We start from the raw sequence: 25,369 nt of genomic DNA, 5'->3' as shown, positions 1-25,369 counted from the left end.
ATCTAGATGGGACACCCCAAACTGACAAGCCCCCAGGGCAGGAGGTATTAACTGGCTCCCTTTTATTCACATTCTGCCTTGGTTGGTCAGAACAAAGTTAATTTGAAAATGATTCCTTCTCTTGTGGCAGCTTCAAATGTTCTTTCTCCTCCATGAAGCCAAAGAGGGAGAGGCAAAAGTGGGTAGCTAAAGGCCAATTAATCTAACATCTATTGTTGGAAAAATGTTGGAATAAATTATTAAGGAAGTAATAGCAGCACATTTGGAAAATCATAATCTAATCAAGCAGAGTCAGCATGGCTTCACTAAAGGGAAAACATGTCTGACTAATTTATTAGAGTATTTTGAGGAATCCTCAACCAGAGCGGGAAGAAGGGAACCAGTGGACATTTTGTATTTGGACTTCCAGAAGGCATTCAACAAGGTATGTCACAAAAGGTTAAGTCTTATTATAAGAGCCCACAATTTTAGAGATAATATATCGGCATGGATAGGAAACAATGAGTAGGGTAAAGGGTTCTTTTTCAAGTTGGCAACTTGTAACCAGTGGGGTTCCACAAGGATCAATGCTGAGACCACAACATAATATACAATACTTATTAGTTGCTTAGGGAAAGGAAACAAATGTTCTGTAACCACATTTGCAGACAAAAATAGTTGGAAAGGCACGTTGAGAGGTATACAAAAAGTTTACAGACAGATATTGATAATGAACTCTCTGCAGAAGTTCCTCAAAGTGGTGTCCTCAGCCCAACCATCTTTAGCTGCTTTATCAATGACCTCCCTTCCATCATCAGATCTGAATTGAGGATGTTCACCGATGATCTCACAATGTTTAGCATCGTTCATGAATGGGTAGGGGTATGTTTGTAAAGATAGAAATTCAAAGTGATTCTTGATCCTGGATTAGTAAATGTATTGAATAGATGCTGCTTGCCATAATTAATTTGAATAGAAATACATACGAGGTTAGGCATGTTGGTAGAATGATGAGAGAACCAAGTGCTTTGGAAAATAAGGATCTACATGGGCCAAAAAGGCTGAAGGATTCAGAGGGATAGATGCAGGTTATTAAGATTGCATTTGTGATACTGGGGTTCCTTTCTGCACAGACTGTTTGAAAGGCAGTGAAGTTATTTGAACATCTGTCGAAGCAAGTATTGCATTTCTATTATGAACAGTTCTTGTCTCTTAATCATGAAAAAGATACAGGTGCGCATGAGAGCCTGCAAAAACAGATTTACAAGGATGATACGAGAAATCAGTGATTATAGCTTTCAGGAAAGACTAAACTGATTCTGTAGGAAAAATATGAGTATGGAGTGACTTGATAGAGGAGTTTGAGTTTGTGAAAGCTTTTGATAGGTTATACATAAGAGAACATGTTTCCACTTGCGAGGGGGATGAAACTAGGGAACGTTAGCTTAGATTGTCACAAATGTTTTTGGTTGAAAATTTGGGAGCTATTTCTCTATCCAGAGCATAATTATAATACTAAAGTTGCTATCAAACAATAATTGAAGCAATTGGCATAATTTATTTTCAATATTAGCTAGATTAACACAAAAGGAAATAAAGAAATGGAGGTGTAAGCTGATCAGATGAGACAAAGAGGGTTGGGGGCAGGCTTATGGACCATAAAACCTGTCAAAGATCTTTGCAATATTCTTGATGTGGATGATTCACTAAATGAATTCACTAAGGGGTTTATAAGAGCAGGGAGGTTATGTTGGAGCTGTACAAAACTTAGATTCAGTCATGGCTGGAGTTCTGATCACTGCACTCTCCAAAGAATGTGGTTGCACTGGTGAGGTGCAGAGGAGGTTTATCAGGATGTTTTCTGGAGTAGAGTATTTCAGCTCTGAAGAGAGGCTGGATCATCTCCGGTTGTTTTCTTTAGAGCAGAGAAGCCCGAAAGAGGACCTGAGTGGAAATGTACAAGATTATGAGGGGCATGGGAAGATGGATAGAAAGTAACTGTTCCTCTCAGTCGAAGGGTTAATAACAAGGAGGGGCATAATTTTAAGGTGAAAGGCAGGAGTTTAGAGGGAATTTGAGGAAAGATGTTTTCACCCAGAGGATGGTAGGAATCTGGAATGTGCTATCTGGGAAGTGTATGTGAGGTGGGAAAACTCACAACCTTTTCAAAGTACTTGGATGAGCACTTGAAATGTCATAGCATTCAAGGCTATGGGCCAAGAGCCTGAAAGTGGATTTATTGTAGATTTAGAGTAGGTTTTGTCAGTGCAGACCCAAAGGTCCTCTTTTGTACTGTATTCTAAGGATGTGAATGTCCGATTTGATTCATTACATGTCCACATGATTGCTATTTTATTAAATATGGTTGATTTTTTGATGGTTCTCCTAAATGCTTGTGGTAAGTTCATAGAAGACCTTCATCGACCTCCCATAAATTGAATAATCATCCTTTCTCTGCAGTTTCTGCAAATCTGCCAGGAATTTTACCAAGGATAATTGATAGAATATTTGTGGAAAAGTTAACTCCTTTGAGTTTAACATTGAATATTTAATATTTTTCATGGTGTGATCTGGAAATTCATTAAGAGCGCATGTTTGCTGTTACAATTTTTCCCCTCAGAAATGTATAGATGAATGCTATTTTGTTCTTTTTTTAAGAAAGCCTGTGTTGATTTCTGAAATTGTGGTTTCAAAATTCAGAAGATGTGTGGTAGAAAATATGTGGAATACGTTATTCCCATTTACTGTTTACAAATACTTGAGAATTGGAGAAAGCTAAACAGTAATATCTTACAAGTGCTTGTAAGCGGAGTGAGTACTTGGAAGTATTCTTTATGGCTTGAGTGCATACAAATTAAACCGTCCTGATCCAAATGCTACAAGAAAGCTCTCGGCTAATTAGATTGTTTCAGTAGCAGTCCAGATAAGTGTAAATTTAAAAAGCAAAGTCCATTCCTTTCTTTTCCAGGTGCTTCAGTAATTAATTAATTTATTCAGTGAGGTTTAAATAAGCCAATGTTGTTGCTGAACCAATCACTATTTTGTTTATTCTCTGTTAAACAACAGGTTGTATTTATGAGATAGTAGGAACTGCAGATGCTGGAGAATCTGAGATAACAAGGTGTAGATCTGGATGAACACAACAGGCCAAGCAGCGTCAGAGGAGCAGGAAAGCTGACGTTTTGGGCCTAGACCCTTCTTCAGAAATGGGGGAGGGGAAGGGGGTTCTGAAATAAATAGGGAGAGAGGGGGAGGCGGATAGAAGATGGATAGAGGAGAAGATAGGTGGAGAGGAGACAGACAGGTCAAAGAGGCGGGGATGGAGCCAGTAAAGATGAGTGTAGGTGGGGAGGTAGGGAGGAGATAGGTCAGTCCAGGGAGGACGGACAGGTCAAGGGGGCGGGATGAGGTTAGTAGGTGGGAGGTGGGGGTGGGGCTTGAGGTGGGAGGAAGGACAGGTTTGGGAGGCAGGGACGAGCTGGACTGGTTTTGGGATGCGGTTGGGGGAGGGGAGATTTTGAAGCTTCTGAAGTCCACATTGATACCATTGGGCTGCAGGGTTCCCAAGCGGAATATGAGTTGCTGTTCCTGCAACCTTTGGGTAGCATCGTTGTGGCACTGCAGGAGGCCCAGGATGGACATGTCGTCTGCGGAATGGGAGGGGGATTTGTAATGGTTCGCGACTGGGAGGTGCAGTTGTTTATTGCGAATCGAGCATAGGTGTTCTGCAAAGCGGTCCCCAAGCCTCTGTTTGGTTTCCCCAATGTAGAGGAGGTCACAACGGGAACAGCGGATACAGTATACCACATTAGCAGATGTGCAGGTGAACATCTGCTTGATGTGGAAAGTCTTCTTGGGGCCTGGGATAGGGGTGAGGGGGGAGGTCTAGGGGCAGGTGTAGCACTTCCTGCAGTTGCAGGGAAAAGTGCCAGGTGAGGTGGGGCTGGAGGGGAGTGTGGAGCGGACAAAGGAGTCACGGAGAGAGTGGTCCCTCTGGAAAGCAGATAAGGGTGGGGAGGGAAAAATGTCTTTGGTGGTGGGGTTGGATTGCAGATGGCGGAAGTGTCGGAGGATGATGCATTGGATCCAGAGGGTGGGGGGGGGGTACGTGAGGACGAGGGGGATTCTGTTTTGGTTGTTATTGCGGGGAGGGGGGTGTGAGGGATGAGTTGCAGGAAATGCGGGAGACACGGTCGAGGGCGTTCTCAACTACTGAGCGGGGGAAGTTGCGGTCCTTGAAAAACAAGGACATCTGAGATGTACGGGAGTGGAATGCCTCATCCTGGGAGCAGATGCAGCGGAGGTGAAGGAATTGGGAATAGGGGATGGCATTTTTGCAGGAAGGTGGGTGGGAGGAGGTGTATTCTAGGTAGCTGTGGGAGTCGGTGGGCTTGAAATGGATATCGGTTTCTAGGTGGTTGCCGGAGATGGAGACAGAGAGGTCCAGGAAGGAGAGAGAGGTATTAGAGATGGTCCAGGTGAACTTAAGGTTGGGGTGGAAGGTGTTGGTGAAGTGGATGAACTGCTTGAGCTCCTCGTGGGAGCACGAGGCGGCGCCGATACAGTCATCAATGTAACGGAGGAAGTGGTGGGGTTTAGGGCCAGTGTAGGTACGGAAGACGGATTGTTCCACGTAAGCTACAAAGAGGCAGGCATAGCTTGGGCCCATGCGGGTACCTATGGCCACCCCTTTGTCTGTAGGAAGTGGGAGGAATTGAAAGAGAAGTCGTTGAGGGTGAGGACGAGTTCAGCTAAGCAGACGAGGGTGTCAGTGGAGGGGGACTGGTCGGGCCTGCGGGACAGGAAGAAGCGGAGGGCCTTTAGGCCATCTATATGGGGAATGCAGGTGTGTAGGGACTGGACGTCCATGGTAAAGATGAGGTGTTGGGGACCGGGGAATTGGAAGTTCTGGAGGAGGTGGAGGGCGTGGGTGGTGTCACGGATGTAGGTAGGGAGTTCCTGGACCAAGGGGGAGAAAATGGAGTCGAGATAGGTGGAGATAAGTTTGGTGGGGCAGGAGCAGGCGGAGACAATGGGTCGACCAGGGCAGTCAGGTTTGTGGATTTTGGGAAGGAGATAGAAGCGGGCGGTGCGGGGTTGGGGAACGATGAGGTTGGAGGCTGTGGGTGGGAGGTCACCTGAAGTGATGAGGTTGTGGATGGTTTGGGAGATGATGGTTTGGTGGTCAGGGGTGGGGTCATGATCAAGGGGGTGGTAGGAGGAGGTGTTGGAGAGTTGGCATCTGGCCTCGGCGATGTGGAGGTCAGTGCGCCATACTACAACTGCGCCTCCCTTGTCCGCGGGTTTTATGTAGAAGTTTTAAGTTAGGGAAAAGAAAACATCCTAAAGCACTTCCCTGAAGTGTAAGAGGAAAAAAGGCACTGAGCCAAACAAAATATTCAAAAGTTTGCCAAATGTTTGGTTCAAGGTGGATTTTAGAAAAGGCCCTTAAATGAGAAATGAGGTGGATTGGGAAAGTGTTGAGAGGAGAATTGGAAGTGTTGGCCTTTACACTAACAATACCAACTCCATTGCTGGGGTGAATGAGGGGGTGAGTTATAAACGAGGGACAAGATTTAGAGAGCAGGGAAGTTCTAAATACTGGAGGTGGTACAGAGATACCAAATATTGGTATGATGGCGGGATTGGGGAGGCGATGGTATAGAGGCATTATCGCTGGACTGTTAATCTAGAGACCCAGATTATGTTCTGGGAACCCGGTTTGAATCCTGCCATGGTAGTTGATGAAATTTGAATTCAATAAAATATCTGGAATTAAGAGTCTAATGATGACCATGAAGCCATTGCTGATTGTCGGGAAAAACCCATCTGGTTTACTAATATCCTTTGGGGAATGAAACTGCCATCCTTACCTGGTCTGGCCTACATGTGACTCCAGATCCACAGTGATGTGGTTGACTCTTAACTACCCTCTGGGCAATTAGGAATGGGCAATAAATGCTGCCTTGTAAACGACACCCTCATCCCATGATTGAAGAAAGAATGAATGTTTGAGCTATTGGGAAGCTGACAAAGAACTGTTATAAGTCAGCAGGAGAAAGCTGTGATGAGCCAGTGGCAATGTAAGCAGGATTCCAGTAGCAGAGTTTTGAACAAAGTTTTTTGGAAGGAGTGAGGCCAAATGAAAGGCTGGCTAGGAGAATAATGGAAAGTCCATTTGGAGGTTACAAAATATTAATGAGCATTTCATCAGCAACTGACCTAAGGTAAAGGCTTGTCTGTTATCTATGATGTAGAAGATACAGTATCAGAGCTCAACTCAGATTCAAATTCAATCCATCAGGAGCCTTGACAAAGGGTGAGCCTTTGAATCCAAAGATTTTTCAGTATTCTGTTGGGTGATTCATCTGAGGATGGATGTTGTCAACTTAATCTGACAGCACTGAGGCAGTGCGGAAGTTAAAAACTGCTGGATTGGTAGAACTGGGTGTCATTTGTATAAAGCTGGATAAGTGGCTAATATCATTGACAGACAGTATGCAAATATGGAAGAGGAGGTGAACAGGTACGGATCTTTGGTGGACGTTCAAAGGTAATAGCATATCGTTTGAAAGTAAAGATACCATTACAGATGTTTTAGCTATGATTGAATTTGCATAAATGGAATCAAATTAGAACCCTCCTACTGGACTGAACAACAGAGAAGCAATGAAGGAGGATAATTAGAACTTTCAAGATTTATATTGACAAGATTAGTAACATTATTTCTCCCACATGTTCTTGTGTGACAGCTGCTAAATGTTGCTGCAAACTGGCTTATCTTCTGTCTGAAGCTCATTTTTCTTTCTTCAATTGACTGCCTATGTTTTTGGAAAGAAGGTCCAATTAGAGTATTTTCACAGCTCCAGTCTGAAACCTGGTTGATGTGTGTTTCCCCAAGAATAACCTATCCAATTAGCCTAACTTGGATTACAAGGCTTTTGCTTCCCTGTGCTTCTACGCTTGGAATGATATCAGCAATTAGCTGTGGATTTCAGTAGTACTAGTGAACAACTCCAAGTTACATCATTCTTTTCAGTCAGTGTACTTACTTAATTTATACCTCTAGGTCATGGTACCTAATTAATTTCCAGTTAGCAGCCTTTCTCAACCAATCAAAGTTGAGAGATGATACTGTTCAATTGTCCTAATGAATGCTGTGAGAAGAATCTGTTGCATCAGCCTTCTGCTCTTAAACTTCAAATGAAGAAAAATAGTCACATTTTGTCCAGTGTATGTTTATGAATGTATGACTGTAACACCATTTTCAATCAGTTAGATGCAGTTAACAGGAATAAAACTTCTGCAGCTCCCAAAATGCTCGCCCACTGAAATTTTGATCACCTTGCTGGGCTCATTTCCCAAAATCAGGTCCAGTATGTCCCCCTCCCTCATTGGACTATCCACATACTGTTTCAAAAAAACCCTCCTGGCCACATCTAATAAAATAATCACCATCCAAACCCCCCCAACTAAAAGAATCTCTGTCAATATGGGGCAAGTTAAAATCACGTACCACAACAGCTTTTGTTATTTTCACATCTTTCTAGAAGAATAAATTCTAACCGAGTTTGAAACACAGAGAGCAATAAAGAGATACCAAGTGGGTGGGAAAACTCAAGGAGCAGACTCCATCCAACTTCTACCACTCTTTATGCGGCTGTGTTGCAGCACTGTCCTGAACAGACACAGAAAATGACAAGTTGTGCCACTCTTCTTGATGCTCTCATTATTGATCTCTTCAACTTTGCCAGCTGTCATTTGAGTTTGTGGTGTCGTGATGTTTAATCACTTGGCTACAGAATCTGTTTGCTGTCTCCACATTTATTGTGCCAGCTATATTGGATATTGCCAGACATTTTTGGTACCTACACACTGTTGCAAAAGCTTAATTAAACATTATAAATATCAGCCATTGTAAAATCTGCAACTTTTTACAGTGATATTTGACCACTTACTTTTAAAAGTCTACATCCCTATGTGTATATGTATAAGTCTATATCCATCACCTCAGCGAAGTATCCTGCTTACACATGATCTCACATTTCATGTTGAGCTTTTAACGCCAGATTTAATATTCATACTAATGACGCTAACACCCTTGCTCTGAGACTAATAGCAGAGAAACCTATTGCAATGTTTCCTCTCAAACATGTATAAAACACTAGTTTGATCTCAATTGGATTTCTGCATCCATTTCTGTACACCATGTTTTAGGATGGATATGAAGGCCTCAGAAACTGTTTCCATTGGTGAAAAGATCAAGAACCAGAGAGCACAGATTCAAAGTAATTGGCAAAAGAAATGTTGGTGATATGAGGATAAAGTTTTCCAATCAATAAGTGCTTACGATCTGGAATGTGTTGCCTGGAATTCTGAAGGAAGAAAGTTCAACTGAATCTTCCAAAAAGTAACATTATCTCAAATGATTTTCAGAAATATAGGGAAAGGGCAGGCCACTGCCACCCCTGCTCCTATGATGCTGCTTGGCCTGCTGTGTTCATCCAGCTCTACACCTTGTTATCTAAGAAAAAGTGATTACTGTACAGGCAGGCTTTCAAAACACTTTCCAAAGTAAAACACACTAACCATTAACTTATATGCAGTAGGAGTAATATTCTTTACTTGTTCTGTCACATTTTATAACTAAACAACATGTCTTGGTAGCATTACAAGTTTTAAACCTGTATCAATCTATGTGTAACAGTTAGGAATACAAGTTCACATTCCACAATTGCTTAAATTTCTTTCTCTCATATGGATAAGAATTTGGTTTGTTGTTCATGTCTTCTGTTACGGATCATATCCTTTTTCCTGTTGAGTAAATTTTACAGTGTATTCAGTTCCTTGTTTAAAAAATTTCCCAATCAATTCTCCCTGGAGAGTTTTGTTAATTCTGTTACTTGAGTACAATCCTGTGACATTTCTAAAGTTTCAGGTGCACTGTAAAGAATAAAGAAATCCTCCCATATTTCTTCCTCTCGTGTAGCTCCAATATGTCCTTTTGTTTTTTTCTTTAGAATTTGACGTTAATTTGTTAACAAAATGTTGACTTTTAACCATAGCCAGTGTACAATTCTGTACAAGTTTCAACTCAGGAACTCAATTCTATTTTGATGGCTGTAAGTTCTTTTATTGTCTAATTTGTTAAATAATGTCTCAGCCAGACAAATAACTGATCATTCCTCTTTCTGATTAAATGCAGGAGTACTTTTATTTTTTAATTTATTCAAACTTTATACTTCATGGTCTTTTCCAAAAGTTGGTTTAACATTGTCTTCTTTTATGCATATAGATCTTTCTTCTGTTGAATAAAACTATGTTCAGTCACTGTAAAAACTTGGCTGAGGTTATGTTGATGCTATGAAAATGTCCTGATACTCAATTCTAATCAACTCTTGAATTCTTTAACTTTCTTTCTGATTTTCATCCTTCTACTCAGCATGTGCTTTGTCCAATTCTTTCCAAGCAAGAGCTATAACTTCTTCATTTGACTTTTAATTAACATTTGAGGACCAGAATCTCTCCTCATCTTTAGAGTCAAGTCAAAAATATTGTTTTGAAACACAATCTATTTTTGTTTATCTGTTAGTCTAGAGTTCTGCTGTATTTTGCTTTGACACCTATAGATTAGGATCTGCAAAAAAGCTTGATTAAGACTAAGTCAATTTGTTTTGAACTGTTGTTAACTCTTTATCAGTTTGTGGTCTATAATGTCTTTATAATCTCAGAAAGTTTTTACTCTTTGGACAAGTCTCCTGAGTAAACAATATTTTGTCATCCTCCCCAACAGTTTTTCAAACAGCCCATGTTTTCCCAAGTCCAATGACTTTGTCAGTACACCTTTATTTTTCATAATTTCAATAAATCTTTTGGCAATGTCCAGGTCATTTCTTAAAATAAGATCAGCATAATCAATGGATAATTTGAACAGCATTCCCAAAGTAACAGACCCAATAACTAAAGGATAGTTTATGCAATGGAATTGGTAGACAATTCTATAAATACCTAAATTATTCACTTTTGTTCAATGATCTCTTCAGAGTAATTTGCTAACATCTAAGCTTGAGGCCAAGATCTTACTTTCAGTACATCTGATAATCCTAACTTGCAGGTTTACTTAGTGAGTAAAAATTTACCTTTTGCAAAATGAATCCAAAGTGTTTCTGTGCTGTTGAGGGTTTACTACGTTCCTTTCTTTTCCCAGTCTGGTAACAGCCCCAGAACTGTCTTTCATAGATTATTCTGCTGAAATCTTGGTGAATCTTACATTTGGAACACCCGTGACTTAGATCTTTTTAACCTGAGCACAAATCCCCACCCATAAGTCTGCAGGATGAACCAGGGATGTTTTGTCTTCTTACTCTCTCCCAGATCCTACCAAAATTGCCCATATCTGAGACTTTCAAGGATATCTTAGAAACCCTTCCCGTCTCTTAGCCCATTTCCATGGCAACATGAATCATTTGGTTTTTTTTTAAATTAATTAACAGGATTTGGATGTCATTGGCTAGCCTAGAATTTATTGCCCAGGAGCCCAGGTTTGATTCCACCCTCGGGTGACTGTGTGCAGAGTTTGCACATTTTCCCCGTGTCTGTGTGGGTTTCCTCCCACAGTCCAAAGATGTGCAGGGTAGGTGGATTGGCCATGCTAAATTGCCCATAGTACCAGGGATGTTTGGGTTAGGTGGGTTAGACATGGGAAATTAGGGGAATGGGTCTGGGTGGAATGCTCTTCGGAGGGGTGTGTGGATTTGTTGGGCCGAATGGCCAGTTTCCGCACTGTAGGGATTCTATGAAATCTATGAAGTTGCCTAGAGGAAAGAGTTAAGAATCAACCATATTGCTGTAGGTCTGAAGTTACATGTAGGCCGGGCCAGGTAAAGTCAGCAGTTTCTTTCCCTAAAAGCCATTAGGTGGGTTTTCATAACAATTAGCAATGGTTTCATGGTCACTGTTAGACTCTTAATTCCAGTTTTTTTTTATTATTGACTTCAAATTCCACCATTTGCTATAGAGGGATTCAAACCCAGGTCCTCAGAATATTACCTGGGGTCTCTGGATTTATAGTCTAGCGATAATACTACTAGGCCATCCAGGTAGAAATGTAATTAGATAGCCTTAGACCCTAAGTGTTTTGTACATTGCAAGTGAAATGGACAGTGCAAATATAACTGTTCTGGAGCTACCGAGGCAGATTGGCTTGCAGTTCTTGACGACCAGCATGTCTGCTTTCTGGGTCTTAATGCCGGGCGTAAGCCCCATTGACGGTCAATCAGGCGACTGAGTGCCAAAAGATCCAGCAGGCTTTCGCATCCTGACCTTGCACATCCTTTCACTTTCCCAGAATCGGCTATATTTGGACCAATCTGAAAATGGGAGAGATTGGAGAAGGAAAACCTGCGATGTGACAGCATGTGAAAGAGGAAAGAGAAAGTTATATCAAATTGTAAAAGGAAGGTCAATCTTCTTCTTGCAGCATTTGGCAATTAATTTTATGCTTTTGTGCTCCTGGTTCAGAACTTTGTGTGATTGAAACACTTATTTGGAATTTGGCTTGGAAGCCAGTGCATTTAATTTGTAGCCTGTGCAATTTTCTGTACAAGTTACTGGATGAAAAATTAAGTGGATTTCAAATAAGGCATGATGGTATGTTTAGCTAAATTGCAGGTGTCCAAAAATAAATGTGGCCTTATTTGGGCTAGTTTTTTTTGTATTTTATAGATAAAAGCTAAATTCAAATCACTATACATCACCAAATCTCCAGCTGTGTTTAATATATGACTGTCTAGGCCAAAGGTATGCGTTGACTGAGTAGGTGAAATACTGTACTGTTAAACAAACAAATGTCATATGAAAAGATCCGACAGGTAAGATACACAAAATTTTATGTATGTTAACACATCTCCCATAATATTGCTCATGGTGAGCCAGAAGATGCACTAGCGTATTTCAGCTGAAGTATAATAGCCAGATATGATTGTAAGATGACCTGGGTTTTAATTGGTACAAATAAAGCCAATATCTGGAAATTTTCATGATTAAGTTATTTTGCCTACCTGGTGTGAGAGTTTGGGACATCTGCTCAGGGCAAGAGAGGAACTTGGCATGGCGGGGAGGATCCAATCAATGCAGTCCATATAGGTACAAATGACAAAGCAGGGCAAAGAAAGAGGTTCTGCATAGTCAATATGAGGAGCTAGGCACCAAATTATGAAGCAGAATTTCAAAGGTAATCATTTCTGCTTTATTACCCGAGCCACATGCAAATTTGAGCAATCAATGCATGGTTTAAAAACTGGTGTGGGAGAAGTGGGTTCCTGTTCGTGGGCTTTAATTTTGGAATGGTCAGCAGGAATGTGGATTTTAGTTTATAGTTCAATCAAACATGTCTTATTGAATGGTTGTACAGTCTGGAGGGGTTGAATGACCCTCTTATGCTCCTGATCTGTCTTTTACATTGGATTTATTTGTACTGTCATGTTCCAAAGACCATACAATAATTTGAATGCTGGATTTTATTTGCTGCTTGCAATGACAGTCGACATAGCAGCTTCAACTTTGGACTTTAATTAATTTCCTGACATAGGAACTCTGATCTCAAATACTGCACTAACATTCATACTTAAGCCTGTTCCATAAGAGGGTGAATTTTGGCTGCTTTACTTGTGCTCAGTCAGAGTGGGTTAGCACATCTCTGAAAAGCACTGCAGTCAGGTGAATTGGTTATGGGATTCCATCTCATTCCCTAAAATAAGGAAGGGTAAGAAGAATTGGCAGCATCAGTGGAGATGATAATCAGTCAGACATTTAAATACGCATTGAGCAATTGCAGTTAATAAGAGAAAGGTTATATACATGTTTGATGATTACACCCTGTTAGGTGGCACAGTAAACAGAAAAGATAGGTGCAAATGGGCATTGATCGATTAACTGAGTCGAGGTTTAAAAAAAGAGATTGAGTTCACTCTGAGAGCATCCACGTAAAATTTAAATCATTGCATTTATTTTAAATGGCAGTAAGCTAGAAAATATGACGGAGAGTGTGAGAGAGAGATTCATGGTACAGACATCATCAAAAGCTAAAGAGCAGGTGCAAAAAAGCATTTAAAAAGCTGGGAATGTTGGCCTTTATCTTAATAGACAGGGTGGAAACGATTTAAATAATGATGTAAAACTCAGATGGGACCAATATGGAATGCATTGCCTAAAAAGGTGGTGGAAACAAATTCAACAGCAAAAAGCCAGTAGTCTTCTACCTAAAAGGTGGATAAAAAATCATAGGACTGTGGGGAAAGATCAGAGGCCTGAAACTAATTACTAATGTTGTCAGCATTTGCAAAATAGGCTAAAAACCCTTCTGTGCTTTATGATTCTATGACCCCATTTAGACTACTGTATTCAGGTCAGCAAACTGGATCCCCAGCAGGATTTATTAGCCTTGCAGGCAGCACAGATTCACAAAAACGATACTTGGCCAAAATAAGTCAAATCATGAGAGCAGTTTGCATAGCCTTGGCTCTCTTTGAGTGTAGAAGATGAAACAGTGATCTAATTGAAGTGTCCAAGATGATTGAGGGAGTTGATGAAAATATGGAAATTAGTTCTTCTGGAGGGGAAGAAGGCATAGCCATAAAAACTGAAAGAACTGTGGATGCTGTAAATCAGAAACAAAAACAGAAATTGCTGGAAAATCTGAGCAGGGCTGGCAGCATCTGTGAAGAGAAATCAGAGTTAACATTTCAGGTCCGGTGATCCTTTGTCAGAACCTGCTGAGCTTTCCCAGCAATTTCTGTTTTTGATAGCCATAAAACTTGCTTACTGACATTGCCCTGGGCAACTCTTTAAACAATAGGTAGGGAAATCTGGAACTATTTTCCCCAAAAGCCTTTAGAGACTAAATTAATTAAAAATTTCAAAACTGAGATCACAGAATCATGGAAGTATTATGGCACAGAGGCTATCCAGCCTATTGTGTCTTCACCGGATCTATAAATGAGCTTTGTGACTTAGTTCTATTCTCGTGCCTTTAGTTTGGTCACTGTACCATTATGATTTAACAGGAAAAGCCTTAACAGGGATTGACCCTCACTATTTTGCAAGCTATCACAAATGTGTAAATTCCCAATTAAACCTCCAGAGTGATCAATTTACCTGACTGACTGCTATTCAGGACAAAAAAAAAATCACACCAGGTTTCATCATTAGCAAAAAATAACTATTTATTACCAATACAGATTCCTTAACAAATGGTAGAGAGCAAAAACAGGAATACCAACATATTACTTTGCAATTTATACTATACCCCTATAAACCCCAAATGTGAGCACACTCATTCAAATATAAGAGACAATTTGACTCATATCATGGGCAACAAAATATCAACAGGGAAAACAAAGTTTTGAAGGTCAGAATTCCATATCACAAAGATGAGTTATGTCATCTCTCACAGTTCTTTTCATTTTAACAATGATAGCTGGCTGTTGAGCGCAGAGTAATGGTTGTTCTTTGATTTGATGGATGATTTTGTGGAACTGTTATTTTTCTTGTATTAGAATTATTTTTTATTAGTGTCCCTTTTATTTGTCTTTTTGCTTGATGGCTTTGGATAGTCTGGTTGCAAACTCTATCAGTGTGTAGGAAACAGCAGCTCAACCAATTCAAGGCCTATAATCAGGCTGTTTTCCTTTAACTCAAACTTCTGGTGCTGCTTTGACTCTATAATGTAAAAGTCACATATATTCAAAAGCAACATTGTCTTGTGCAGCTAAAAAATGTGCACCATTTGATTTTTCAAATTTGCTGAACCCTTCTGGTATTTCAGTTATATTAGCAGTGTCTGACTTCCATTCCAGTTAATAGTTCAAAAATTGAAAAATATGTGGGCATATACAGTTTTAAGGGTTTTGGAATTGAAATAGACAGATAAGTTGAAATATACACCAGCTACATTCTCAGCGAATTGTAGAATAGGTTCAAGGAGTTTAATGGTCTACTCCTGCTTTAATGATCTTATTTCTTCCAAATGTTTGTGAAAAATTGCTTTCAATAAAAATAGTACTAATAACTGTCAACAACTAGCAAAGTTTAATTTTTTTCAGATCCCTATATATTAGTTCCTCACCCAACCTTCTAAGCCCCTAAATTTATATTTAAAGCACATCCAATACACTTATTAAAATCTAAAACAAATCATTTATGCACAGTGACTATGAATTAAGATTAGCTCAATTTCAACAACGTTTCTTCTTTCCCTGGTCTTTCTGTCATGATAGTTAGCACTCTGCACATCCGATTTACTGCTTGAAACTTCGGTGTTATGTTCATTAATCAGTGTAGGTGGATGTGGTATTGTTCATAGAGCCAAAATTAGCGTTCTTTTCATAACAACCTTCCCCTCGTTTTTGAGGCATAATTCTGCGTCTTTCTCCTCTCCCTTAACTGCCCCATGTTATCTGATACTATGTTTTTGGGCTTTCCCTCATGATAAGTGATTAGTGTTACTTAGAAGCCAAATTAATCCTCCTTTTTGCTTCAGACTACTTAATGACAGTTGTTAATTGTTTTTTATGCTTTTGTATTGCAATGATGGAGGAGGAATCTCAAGTCACTTATTGTAGGATGGACATTGATATTGCTATGGGTTTTGTCGAGTGTATATCATTGGGATAAAAGGAATCCAGATGAATTTGAGAATTAAGTAAATTCCCCATAATGTACTCAGTGGGATTTGTTAGCAACAAATTTTGATTTCTGGCTTGATAGCGTTGCAGTAGGCATTTGTCTGAGCATAAAATTATAATTTTTCAAGCCTCATTAGGCACTTGCAGTACAAGATCCTTAATCAGTTCCCTATTCAAAACATTGATTATATTATCCTCTAATAAATATATTCGTTGTTTGGAAGGTACCAATAATGTAGGTTGGTGGACTAGTTAAGTGGCAATTATATTCAGCTATTTAAAATATATTTCATTACTTGAAATGGTACCACAATTAAGGAATGAAATGCGGTTGTATTTTCCCTTAATTTATATACAGTGTTTAGAAATATTTTGTCTGCAACCATCCCTACATATTTCCAGATCCAGGATACAATCAGTACTTCTTTACTCCAGGCTCTCCTTTTCTGAATCCCAGGCCCAGTTTTGCCTCCAACCATTAATTGTTCTTGATCCGTTTATGCTCTTTCTGTCCTCAAATTCCATCCCAAATAGTTAATGTTGAGGCAAAAGAACCTCCTCCATAAACATTCCATCCTGCAATATATCTCAGGATAGATTCTTCTTTACCCTGTTCCCAAAATACACTTGATAAATAGGTGCAATCTGGAGAGAAAATTATTGCCAATCCACTGCTTCCATTTTGTTCCTGAAGAGAAGGAAGTTGAAAGAAGAGTTCAACACCATGTCATGCCCGAAAGACCACAGAACTTACCTCTTCCTACCTCAACTTGATTCTTTTCTCCCCTCTCCTGTCCCTCCCAACTTATATCTGCGATTCTTCTGATGCTTTACATCAGTTTCATAATTTCCAGTTCGCAGGCTGCGGCCACCTCCTTTTTGCCTTGGACATGCAATCCCTCTACATGTCCATCCCCCCTCAGAATGGTCTCTGGGCTCTCTGCTTCTTTCTTGGAAAAAAGGCCTGAACTGCCCCCATCCGCCACCAGCCTCCAGTGCCTGGCTGAGCTCATCCTCACTTTGGATAACTTTCTTTTAACTCCTCCCACTTCCTTCAGGTCAAGGGGATGGCCATGGGCAACAATATGGGCACCAGTTATGCCTGTCTCTTTGTGGGTATATGGAACATTCCTTGTTCCAATCCTACTCTAGTCCGTCCCCTTAAGACTTGCTCCAGTACATCGATGACATCATTGGTGCTGCTTCCCTCTCTCCTTTAGAATTGGAAAAATTTATCAATTTTGCTTCCAATTTCCACCCTGCTGTCAGTTACCTGGTCCATCTCGGACTCCTCCCTTCCTTGACATCTGTTTCCATTTTTAAGGATAGGCTGGTCATCAACATCCACTGCAAACCAACCAACTCACACAGTTACCTCAACCATACATCTTCACACCCTGCTTTCTGTAAGGACTCCGTCCCAGTCTACCAGTTTTTCCCATCTCCTTCATATATGTGCTGATGATGCCACCTTCCTCAAGAGGGATTCAGAAATATTCTTTTCCTCAACCAAAGATTCCCCATCACTGTGGTCAACAAGCCTTTAGTCGTGTCTAACCTGTGTCCCATACTTCTACCATCACCCCTTCCCTTCTCTCCCACAGCAATGATAAGGTCCTCTCATCTTCACTTACCACCCCACCGTCCTCTGCATCCAAAGGATTGTAAGCTGCCATTTCTGTCACCTTAAATGGGATGCCACCACCAGACACACATTCCCCTCCCCTCTCTTGTCAACATTCCATTGCGTCCATTCCACTGGGACACCCTGGTCCTCTCCCCCTCCATTCTCCACATCTCCTCATACCCTCTTTGCACCTTCCCATGCAAGTCGCAGAAGGTGCAACACCTGCCCGTTTACCACCTCCCTCCCCATCCAAGACTCCAGACATACCTTCCAGGTGAAGCAGCGATTCACCTCTTCTTCATTCAAACTAGTCTATTGTCTTCACTATTTCTAGTGTGGGGTCTCCTCTGCATTGGGGAGAGGAAATACAGGTTAGGTGACTGCTTCACAGAACACCTACGCGTTTTCCACAAAAATGACAGAGTTTCTAGCTGTCTGCCAGTTCAACATACCATTGTGTTTCTGACCAACATCTCTGGCACAGGCCTGCTGCAGTGCTCCAGTGAGCCTCAGCACAAGTTTGAAAAACAACATCTCATTTTCCACTTGGGGACCTTGCAACCTCTAGGACTCAGCATTAATTTTGAGTTCAATTACTGCGGAGCCTAATTCCATCCCTCCATTTTTTTTAACCCAACCCATTCCTGGTCCTTTTGACATGAGTTGCTTTTAGCACAGTCAACCATTCCCATGTGTTCCTTGTCCCATTATCACATTATATGGGTGGCATTGAGCACAGCTAGCCCATTTTCTCACTCTTAGCTCTTATTATCACTTATTCAGCTTTTCTTCTACCCCAGCCTGCTATCCATAATATCCTTGCTTACCTACCCTATCTCTCTGGCCTCTGTCTCCACCTATCCGCTCAACTCTCCCTTTCCAACCCCTCCCCCACGTCGGCTCCAGCATAAATACCAATTTTTCCCAGCTGCTAACGGTTCTGAAGAAGAAGCACTTTTTTTTCCCATAGGTGCTGCCAGATCTGTTGAGTTTCTCCACCAATTTCTGTTTTTGTTTCACATCTCAAGCATCTTTTTGTTTTATTATCATGGTAGAAAGACGTGCCACTGGTATTAAAATGAAGCTCAGGCGTTTAAAGCTTTCCACTTAACCTATCTGCTCTCTTCACATTAAAATCAGGACAACACCATAAAACATTTTCCTCCTTAACATATTCTGGACCTATCTCCCCTATCTTTCTTAATAAAACTTGTTAGCGTATCCTGTTTCTGATGGCTAAAACAGGATTTTCACAATTAGATGTTAGAATTTTCCGGTCATTAGAAAATTTAAGTAGCTTGTTAAATCTTTGTGAATTGTTCAACAAACATTACTATTGTCACATCTCTATTTTCCCATCACCATTAATGAAATAACATTTTGTAAAGCATAAGTTGAATTATTGTGCATTACCTACTTTTGTCTGAATTACGTATAATAACGAGTATTTCTTTCAGTTTGTTGAAGGAAATGTGGGGCACATTCAGGTGACAAACTGGCTTTGTAAAAGTGAGTGAATTTTAACCAGCAAAATGATAAAATTTTATAATTCCCAACACTGACTCCGAACTGCTTACATCAAAACTAAACAGAATCAGGACGGGATCTTTCCCGTGGGCTTCTCTACCCTGCCATCAGGCTCAAATGCAGGGCAGAAATCTCATTTTTTGGACAGAAATGAATATTTCCTCCCACACGCAGAGGCAGGTTGAGATAGCAGTGCTATTTCCTTGGGTAGGAATGGTGCAGATCTCAAGACCTTCGTCTACCATGTTCCCCCGTCCCCGATCAAGCATGATGCATGTCTAATGTGCAGGACAGCCTTGCACCTGGACACCAGTTGGAAGTCCTGAACTAGCTGCGTCCACCGATCTGCATGCAACTTTTTCCATGGATCCAGCAGCAATCTTTATGAGAGGACTGTGTGTAATGCCTTTTTTTGTGCTCACCAGATTGCAGTCTGGTTCGAACTATCGTTATGAAATGTTTGTATGGTGCCTACATCTAGTGTAATGTACAGATCACATGACTAGCAAAGCACAAGGCAAAGTTTGCATTTCTAACCCCAGCATTTTCATACAATGAAATGTGCATACATTATCGTACATGTTTGAGTTACCCCAGATGACCAATATACACAACTGTTTCCAGGCATTAGCAGTTCAGTATTCTCATCAGTCTCCACATAAACATTGCACACATTCTTTCAATCATGTTGACATATTAGTCGTTTGTGTGCATGTTCTGCTGGCTGACCATCTGGGCAATGTTATTTACTAGGGAAATAACATTCACATGAGCTTTTTGTGTTGCCATGGTACCAGCTGTGCCATTTCCCTTGTCGGATTGCTGGGGACCTCTGGGTCTGATGGTTGATCTGTGGACAGAGCAGGTACTAAGTTCACATCTTCCTACTCAGCCATCTGCAGGTGAGAAATAACTTCCCTGCATGTTCATATCCGGGCAACATCAGATGGGGTCCACTGTGGGGAAGTGACTTTCACATCATTCAGATCTAGGATTGGAGGACGAGTTTGCAAATGGGATCTGATCATGTCCACTGATGATGAGAGTTTGGGTGGTGTCATATCCGTGGGGAGCGGATAGGAGCCAGGGCAATTGTGGTCTGACAAGGGGAGGTTGGGAAGGGTCAGATCTGGTCTGGGTGGGTGAGGAGCTTATCAGGGTTCACATCTGCATGCGGGAGAATGGGACAATGTTAAGTTTGATTTGACGGGAAAAGGTGTGATGGGAGGAGGGGTCTGGGGTTCTGGAAAAAGTGAAGTTATGTGTGTGTGAGGTAAGTTTGCAGTCAGTTGAATAGTTACTCGGATATTGTATTAAATGTATTTAACTGTCTGTTCTTCTTGAGTAACTATTTTACTTCTTCATTTCATTGGAACCCTCTAAAGCATCCAATTTAAAATGGAGACTTTAAGGGAATTTCGGATGTAATGGAATTGCTCAGTGGAAATTTTAAATTTCCTGGGCAGTTCCTCTGGATTGAATGTTATGATGGGATTCCACAGGGTCCCCATGCACAACTTCCATCTATGTTGCAAAAGCTACTATATGGCCATGGAAAATGTGAACCAGTGATCCTGTTTCCTCTGTTCAATGCACCATTTTAGGGTATTGATTCACTTCTATGAGTCCAGTATTCTGTTTGAGCAACAGTTGTGTCCTTGATGCTTTTGGGCCATTCCTTCATCATAACTTTTTGCAACACTTGGGAGAGTTGCATCTTGCTCTGTTGTTTGCTTGATTTGAGCAAGCTGCTTGACTTCAAAGTTCAATGTCACTGCTGGTTTAATGGCTTCCAGAGCATTCTGTGTTGCTGCTTCGTGTGGGATCTGGAAGGATTTACAGTCTCTCATAGCATCAGCAATTTCTACATTGAGAGTGATGCACTTGACAGCATACGTACAATTTACATTTGCTTCCCTTACTTCTATGTCATGTCTAGATGGTATCTCTGTAAATGAAGAAACATTCTTGGAAGACATTTTGCAACCAATAGTAGTGGCTTGAGGGAAATGCTTTAAAGTGGCTTTTGGTCAGACTCAACTATTGTTTTGCCCCTCCAAGTAGATTTTGATGAAAATATTCTCAAGCAAAGACAATGGCTTTCTCAATCTGAGTGCAGGATCACATGTTTGTGCTGATGTCCTGGATGCAAATGCAATTATTTGTCCTTGCAGCATTAGGTTTACTCAAAGTCCTGTCTCATTTGTGTAACATTACAGCGTGACTTCTTCATTTATATTGTAATATCTCAGGACTGGCATTTCCATCATTAGTTGCTTGATTTTAGTGAACATTGCTTGTTTTTCCCCATGACCCTGTATTACTGCACATCCTTAGCCATGAGTTGGCATAATGGTTCACGCTCCAATAATGTTGCAAAATAGTTGACGATTCTAACAAATCACCACACTGCCTTTTCATGTGTTCGTCACCACATCACTGTTGTAGCTCTCTACTTTTTAAGAGTCCAATTGAAGCCCTTCTCTTAGTACATGGCCGGTGTGTCTCACTTCATGCATCTTTAATTGTAATTTTCCCTTGTTCAGCTTCATGTTCATCTGATTTGCTCTGAACTTTGATCTTGGTGAGGAATGGCTTTTTCCCTTACACTTCTGCATCAATAAAACTAGCAGATCACCCACTATAGCTTTGACGATGACTAAATGTCCCAGGTTGTTGGGTTTGAGAATCCTCTGGATTCATGGATACACAAAACAGCATACACAACCATCTCTAACGCTCATATTATCCAAATCTAATTAGAACGCTGCTTCTTTTATCCAGCTTCACTTCCAGTAACTATTCTTCACATCTAAGGCAATGAAGACCAAGTTGCAGCAAAATTCCTTGGATGGTTGACATGGGGTAGTGAGATATCTTCAATGTGTTGTTTAGAGCTTGTGGGTCATGCATTCTTTAAGCTTTCCAGTTCTTTCATTGGACTAATGGGATTGAGCATTCTGTGGGGGTGACTTTCTTGATTACTCCTTTCTTTTCCAGCTCTTCTGTCATCTTTCAGACTAGTCTTGGTCAGCTAGAAGTTTCCTGAACAGGTGCTGAATTGGCATTATAATTCACATCCACTGCAAAATGATATTCTCCAGGAAAACACCGTAAACCTGTAAATACTTCTTTATGCTCTTCTGGAATTTGTTCCATGATATACTGTGATACATTGCAAATCTCGTTTGACATGTTGAAGGTTAATAGTCCAAATTTTGTACTTGCTGTAGGTGAGATGCTTGGCTTTTGTTTACTGTCAATGATCTGATCTTCAAGATCTCCATTCGTGCATTCTGTCCTCTCAGCACAAGTATGGTACCTTCATGTAGACCCAACCTCACTTTTGAGAGCTTCGTTTTTGGATTGCCATGTTGTGCCACTTCACAGAGATTTGTGAAGGTACTGGTGTTAAATTATGCAGCAGTGTATTTCTGACACTTTACGTTAACCTGATGTTCTCCTTTTATTGTTATCATTCCAACAGTCACAAACAATGTCTCACAAAGTGTCGGGAAAACCTGCTTGTGATTTGTTGTTGACTGGGGATTGTATGTTATTTGCTAAGGTGCAACTACTTTGCTCAGTAAGTGTTCTGAATTGCTAGAACTGATGGGATGTCAGAATTTTTAAATTAAAATTCATGATTCCAGAGAAAATTGGTTTAAAGCCAAGGCCACTCTGTTCTGCAGGATTATGACTTGAGCCAGCTTCAGCAACCAGACTCACTGGATCCTGGATTAGCAAAAGCTCCTGGGATCAGGCGGGTTGATGAGCGACCTATTGGTGCTGAGCCACAGTATCCACTGCGACCAACCATTCCTCATCCTGGAGATATCGGAGACTTCATTAACGAGGTAGGAATGGAAAATACCAGGCTGATGTTCATTGCTTCATACAAGCCACTATAGCCAAGACTTTTTCTTTAATTTATACAGTATATTTTGTAACCAGTACCTGCTGACAGCACTAAATTTGTTTTTCTGTTTTTTTGACAAAAGTCGTTAGATTATTCTATCATTTTTCAGTGTAGGTGTTTATTTTCATTTGAAATTCATAGAGATTAGGATTCAACTAAATTTTAAATTTAAATGATACGTTTGCAAACAGATGTATATTTTTCTATGTGTAGGTCCACAAGATATGAAAGGTTGGTGTTATCCCAATTCATTTCATACCAGGGTTAGATGAATAATTTGTGATTACTTTGGCAGCTCCGTAGCTGAAGGATTTGAGCACAACTTGCATGCAGAAAGTCATGAGGTGGACTTTCAAGGCTGCTTGCCCATCTAACTCTTATCTTATGTGATTTAGTTTTATAATTCTTCAACAGAATGCTGCATGACATTCACTCTTCCATCTTTTAGAAAACAGTAGTGAAAATCTAACATCCAGCATTCCTTATTTGTGGTGGACACAGTGCACATTGCAGATCATCCTACATCTTGCCAGAAGTACAAAATGTGTTAGTAAAAACAGAATTTTGAAAAGATTTAAGAAAAATAGCAAAATTCAAAGAAATTCCTCGGCTATTTGAAGTAACCAATCACAGAAATTCAGGATACTGAAATTGTAATTATTTAATATTGTTGCATCTAGTCCAAATTTCTTAATACACTCTTGGACAGTATCCCATATTTTCTGAAGTATCTGTTATCATGGTATCCTAAACTAATTACTGAGTTAAAAAGTTGTGTCCAGGATTTTGAACTGATCAATTTTAAATGTTCATCAAGAAAAGATAGATCTGTCTTAAAATACTTTGAAGATTTCATGATTTTCTGAAATACTGTTGCAGGGTCTCAGAGCAGCGGACAATGACCCCACAGCCCCACCCTACGATTCCCTCCTGGTTTTTGATTATGAAGGAAGTGGCTCAACTGCAGGTTCAGTCAGCTCCCTGAACTCATCCAGCTCTGGTGACCATGATTATGATTATCTTAATGATTGGGGACCTCGATTCAAGAAGTTAGCAGACATGTATGGTGGTGGAGAAGATGACTAACAGTATATTAGAAATGAACGAACTGTACAAATAAAAGAGGCATCTTTTTCATTAATATTCCCTGCTGACCATTATATTTTAGTGGTGTGTTAGTTTTTTTTTATTTTAGAACATGAGCTGTTAGCATGAATGCTTGTTGTCTTTTTATGCATATTTTTGGTCAGTCAGCAGGAATATCGCTCAACTTTGCTTTACAACTAAAGAGGAAAGGCGCTCTTTATTAACTTGAATTTCTTAGTACAGAAGCACTGTTTTTAAAGTGCCTTTTTGGTACATTTTATCGGATTCCCTCAATCTCAGGAGCGATTAAAATTCAACCATCTATTGATCCCTGGTCCAGTATTGACCACGAAGAGAAAATGAACAAATCAGTTTGTTTCCACACTGGTGAATGGACAAATTTTCCATTTTTGCCTTTTAAACTATTGGTGTGTAAGATACATTTAAAAAAATGAACTGTATAGAAACACATGTATTAACAGCCATGTTTAAAACTGAGCAGGTGGGTGGCTAATCACATTGTATATGTTGTATAGAGCTTAACATTGAAATTTAATTGTCAAGCAGTGTAAAAAGAAAAGACAGGAAAGAACATTCTGAAGGAACTGGTTAGACTTCATTAGCATTAAGGCCATTTCCTTTTAAAATCTGAAATAGAATAGACATCTGATTAAAGTAACTTAATTTTTTTTAAAGCATTGTTGCCCACTTGATTTCATTCTGTAGAGTGTACATAATGTTACACAGCTTGAAGCAAACATCATCTAGTTAATGTTATATGTATAATTGGAGCTTTCTTCTTTTCCTTTTTTGCATGTTTTTTTTATATTGAAAGCGTAGGTGCTCGCATGGCTGTGGTTGTTTCAAACAACGATTTCTTCTCGTGTTGTGTGTTCATATTTCAACACAAATCATTGCACAGTTAGAGGAAACTTTTTTTGTAATGGTCAACAGCACAAATATTTTGTATCGTTGTTTGTACCATTTTGTACCAAAAAAAAGGGAAGGTAGTAAAAGTTTTGAATGCGTGTTTCTAGTGCCACTGCAGTTATGGTTAAACTGAGTAACAGCTTTGCAAATTTATTGTGTACCAGAGCTGAATCGGTGCATTTGCTCCTGGCCCCTCAGTGTTATAAATAAAGTTCCCCTTTTAAAACACTGCTTTGTTTTCAATTTCTTTCAGTTTTTGCTATTTTTGGAAAACATTAAATACTATGTTTACAGTGATCATTTAACTGAGTATCTGGCCTTCTTTCAGTGATTCAGATACTGTGATGATTCTGTCTATTTTGTGTGTGTGTCTAAAAACTGTATTATGCCTTTAATAATTTTGAACAACAGAATTTTCATCTGAATTCTTCTTCAAATAAAGGTTGTCAGGTAACATTGTAGTTATTGTTGTGCAGATAATGGCATAACATGGTATTTCAGGCAGATTCATCAATATAAATTATTTTCTGTGAAAGCAGTCTATTGTTCATTGTACTTATACCGATAGCCAAATTGAGAAAACTGACTGAGGTGATGTAAACTGTGTTAAAGTAGTTT

The 25,369-nt window shown here is 40.0% G+C and overlaps 1 protein-coding gene across 1 annotated transcript in view; it reads left to right on the top strand.

Moving 5' to 3' along the window:
• The window catches only part of LOC109932986 (cadherin-4-like), a 678,601-nt gene extending 653,622 nt beyond the window's left edge, over positions 1-24,979 (top strand). Inside the window, exons 15-16 of the mRNA XM_048608578.1 lie at positions 22,509-22,673; positions 23,615-24,979. Of these exons, the coding sequence (XP_048464535.1) occupies positions 22,509-22,673; positions 23,615-23,821 (372 nt within the window). The 3' untranslated portion in view covers positions 23,822-24,979. The remainder of the gene's footprint in view (positions 1-22,508; positions 22,674-23,614) is intronic.
• Positions 24,980-25,369: the final 390 nt, after the last annotated feature.

This window comes from Rhincodon typus, chromosome 19 (assembly GCF_021869965.1).
Source record: "Rhincodon typus isolate 14 chromosome 19, sRhiTyp1.1, whole genome shotgun sequence".
Taxonomy (NCBI): Eukaryota; Metazoa; Chordata; class Chondrichthyes; order Orectolobiformes; family Rhincodontidae; genus Rhincodon; species Rhincodon typus.
Note: the sequence above shows the minus strand (reverse complement) of the source record. Positions and strands in the feature narration are given on the sequence as shown.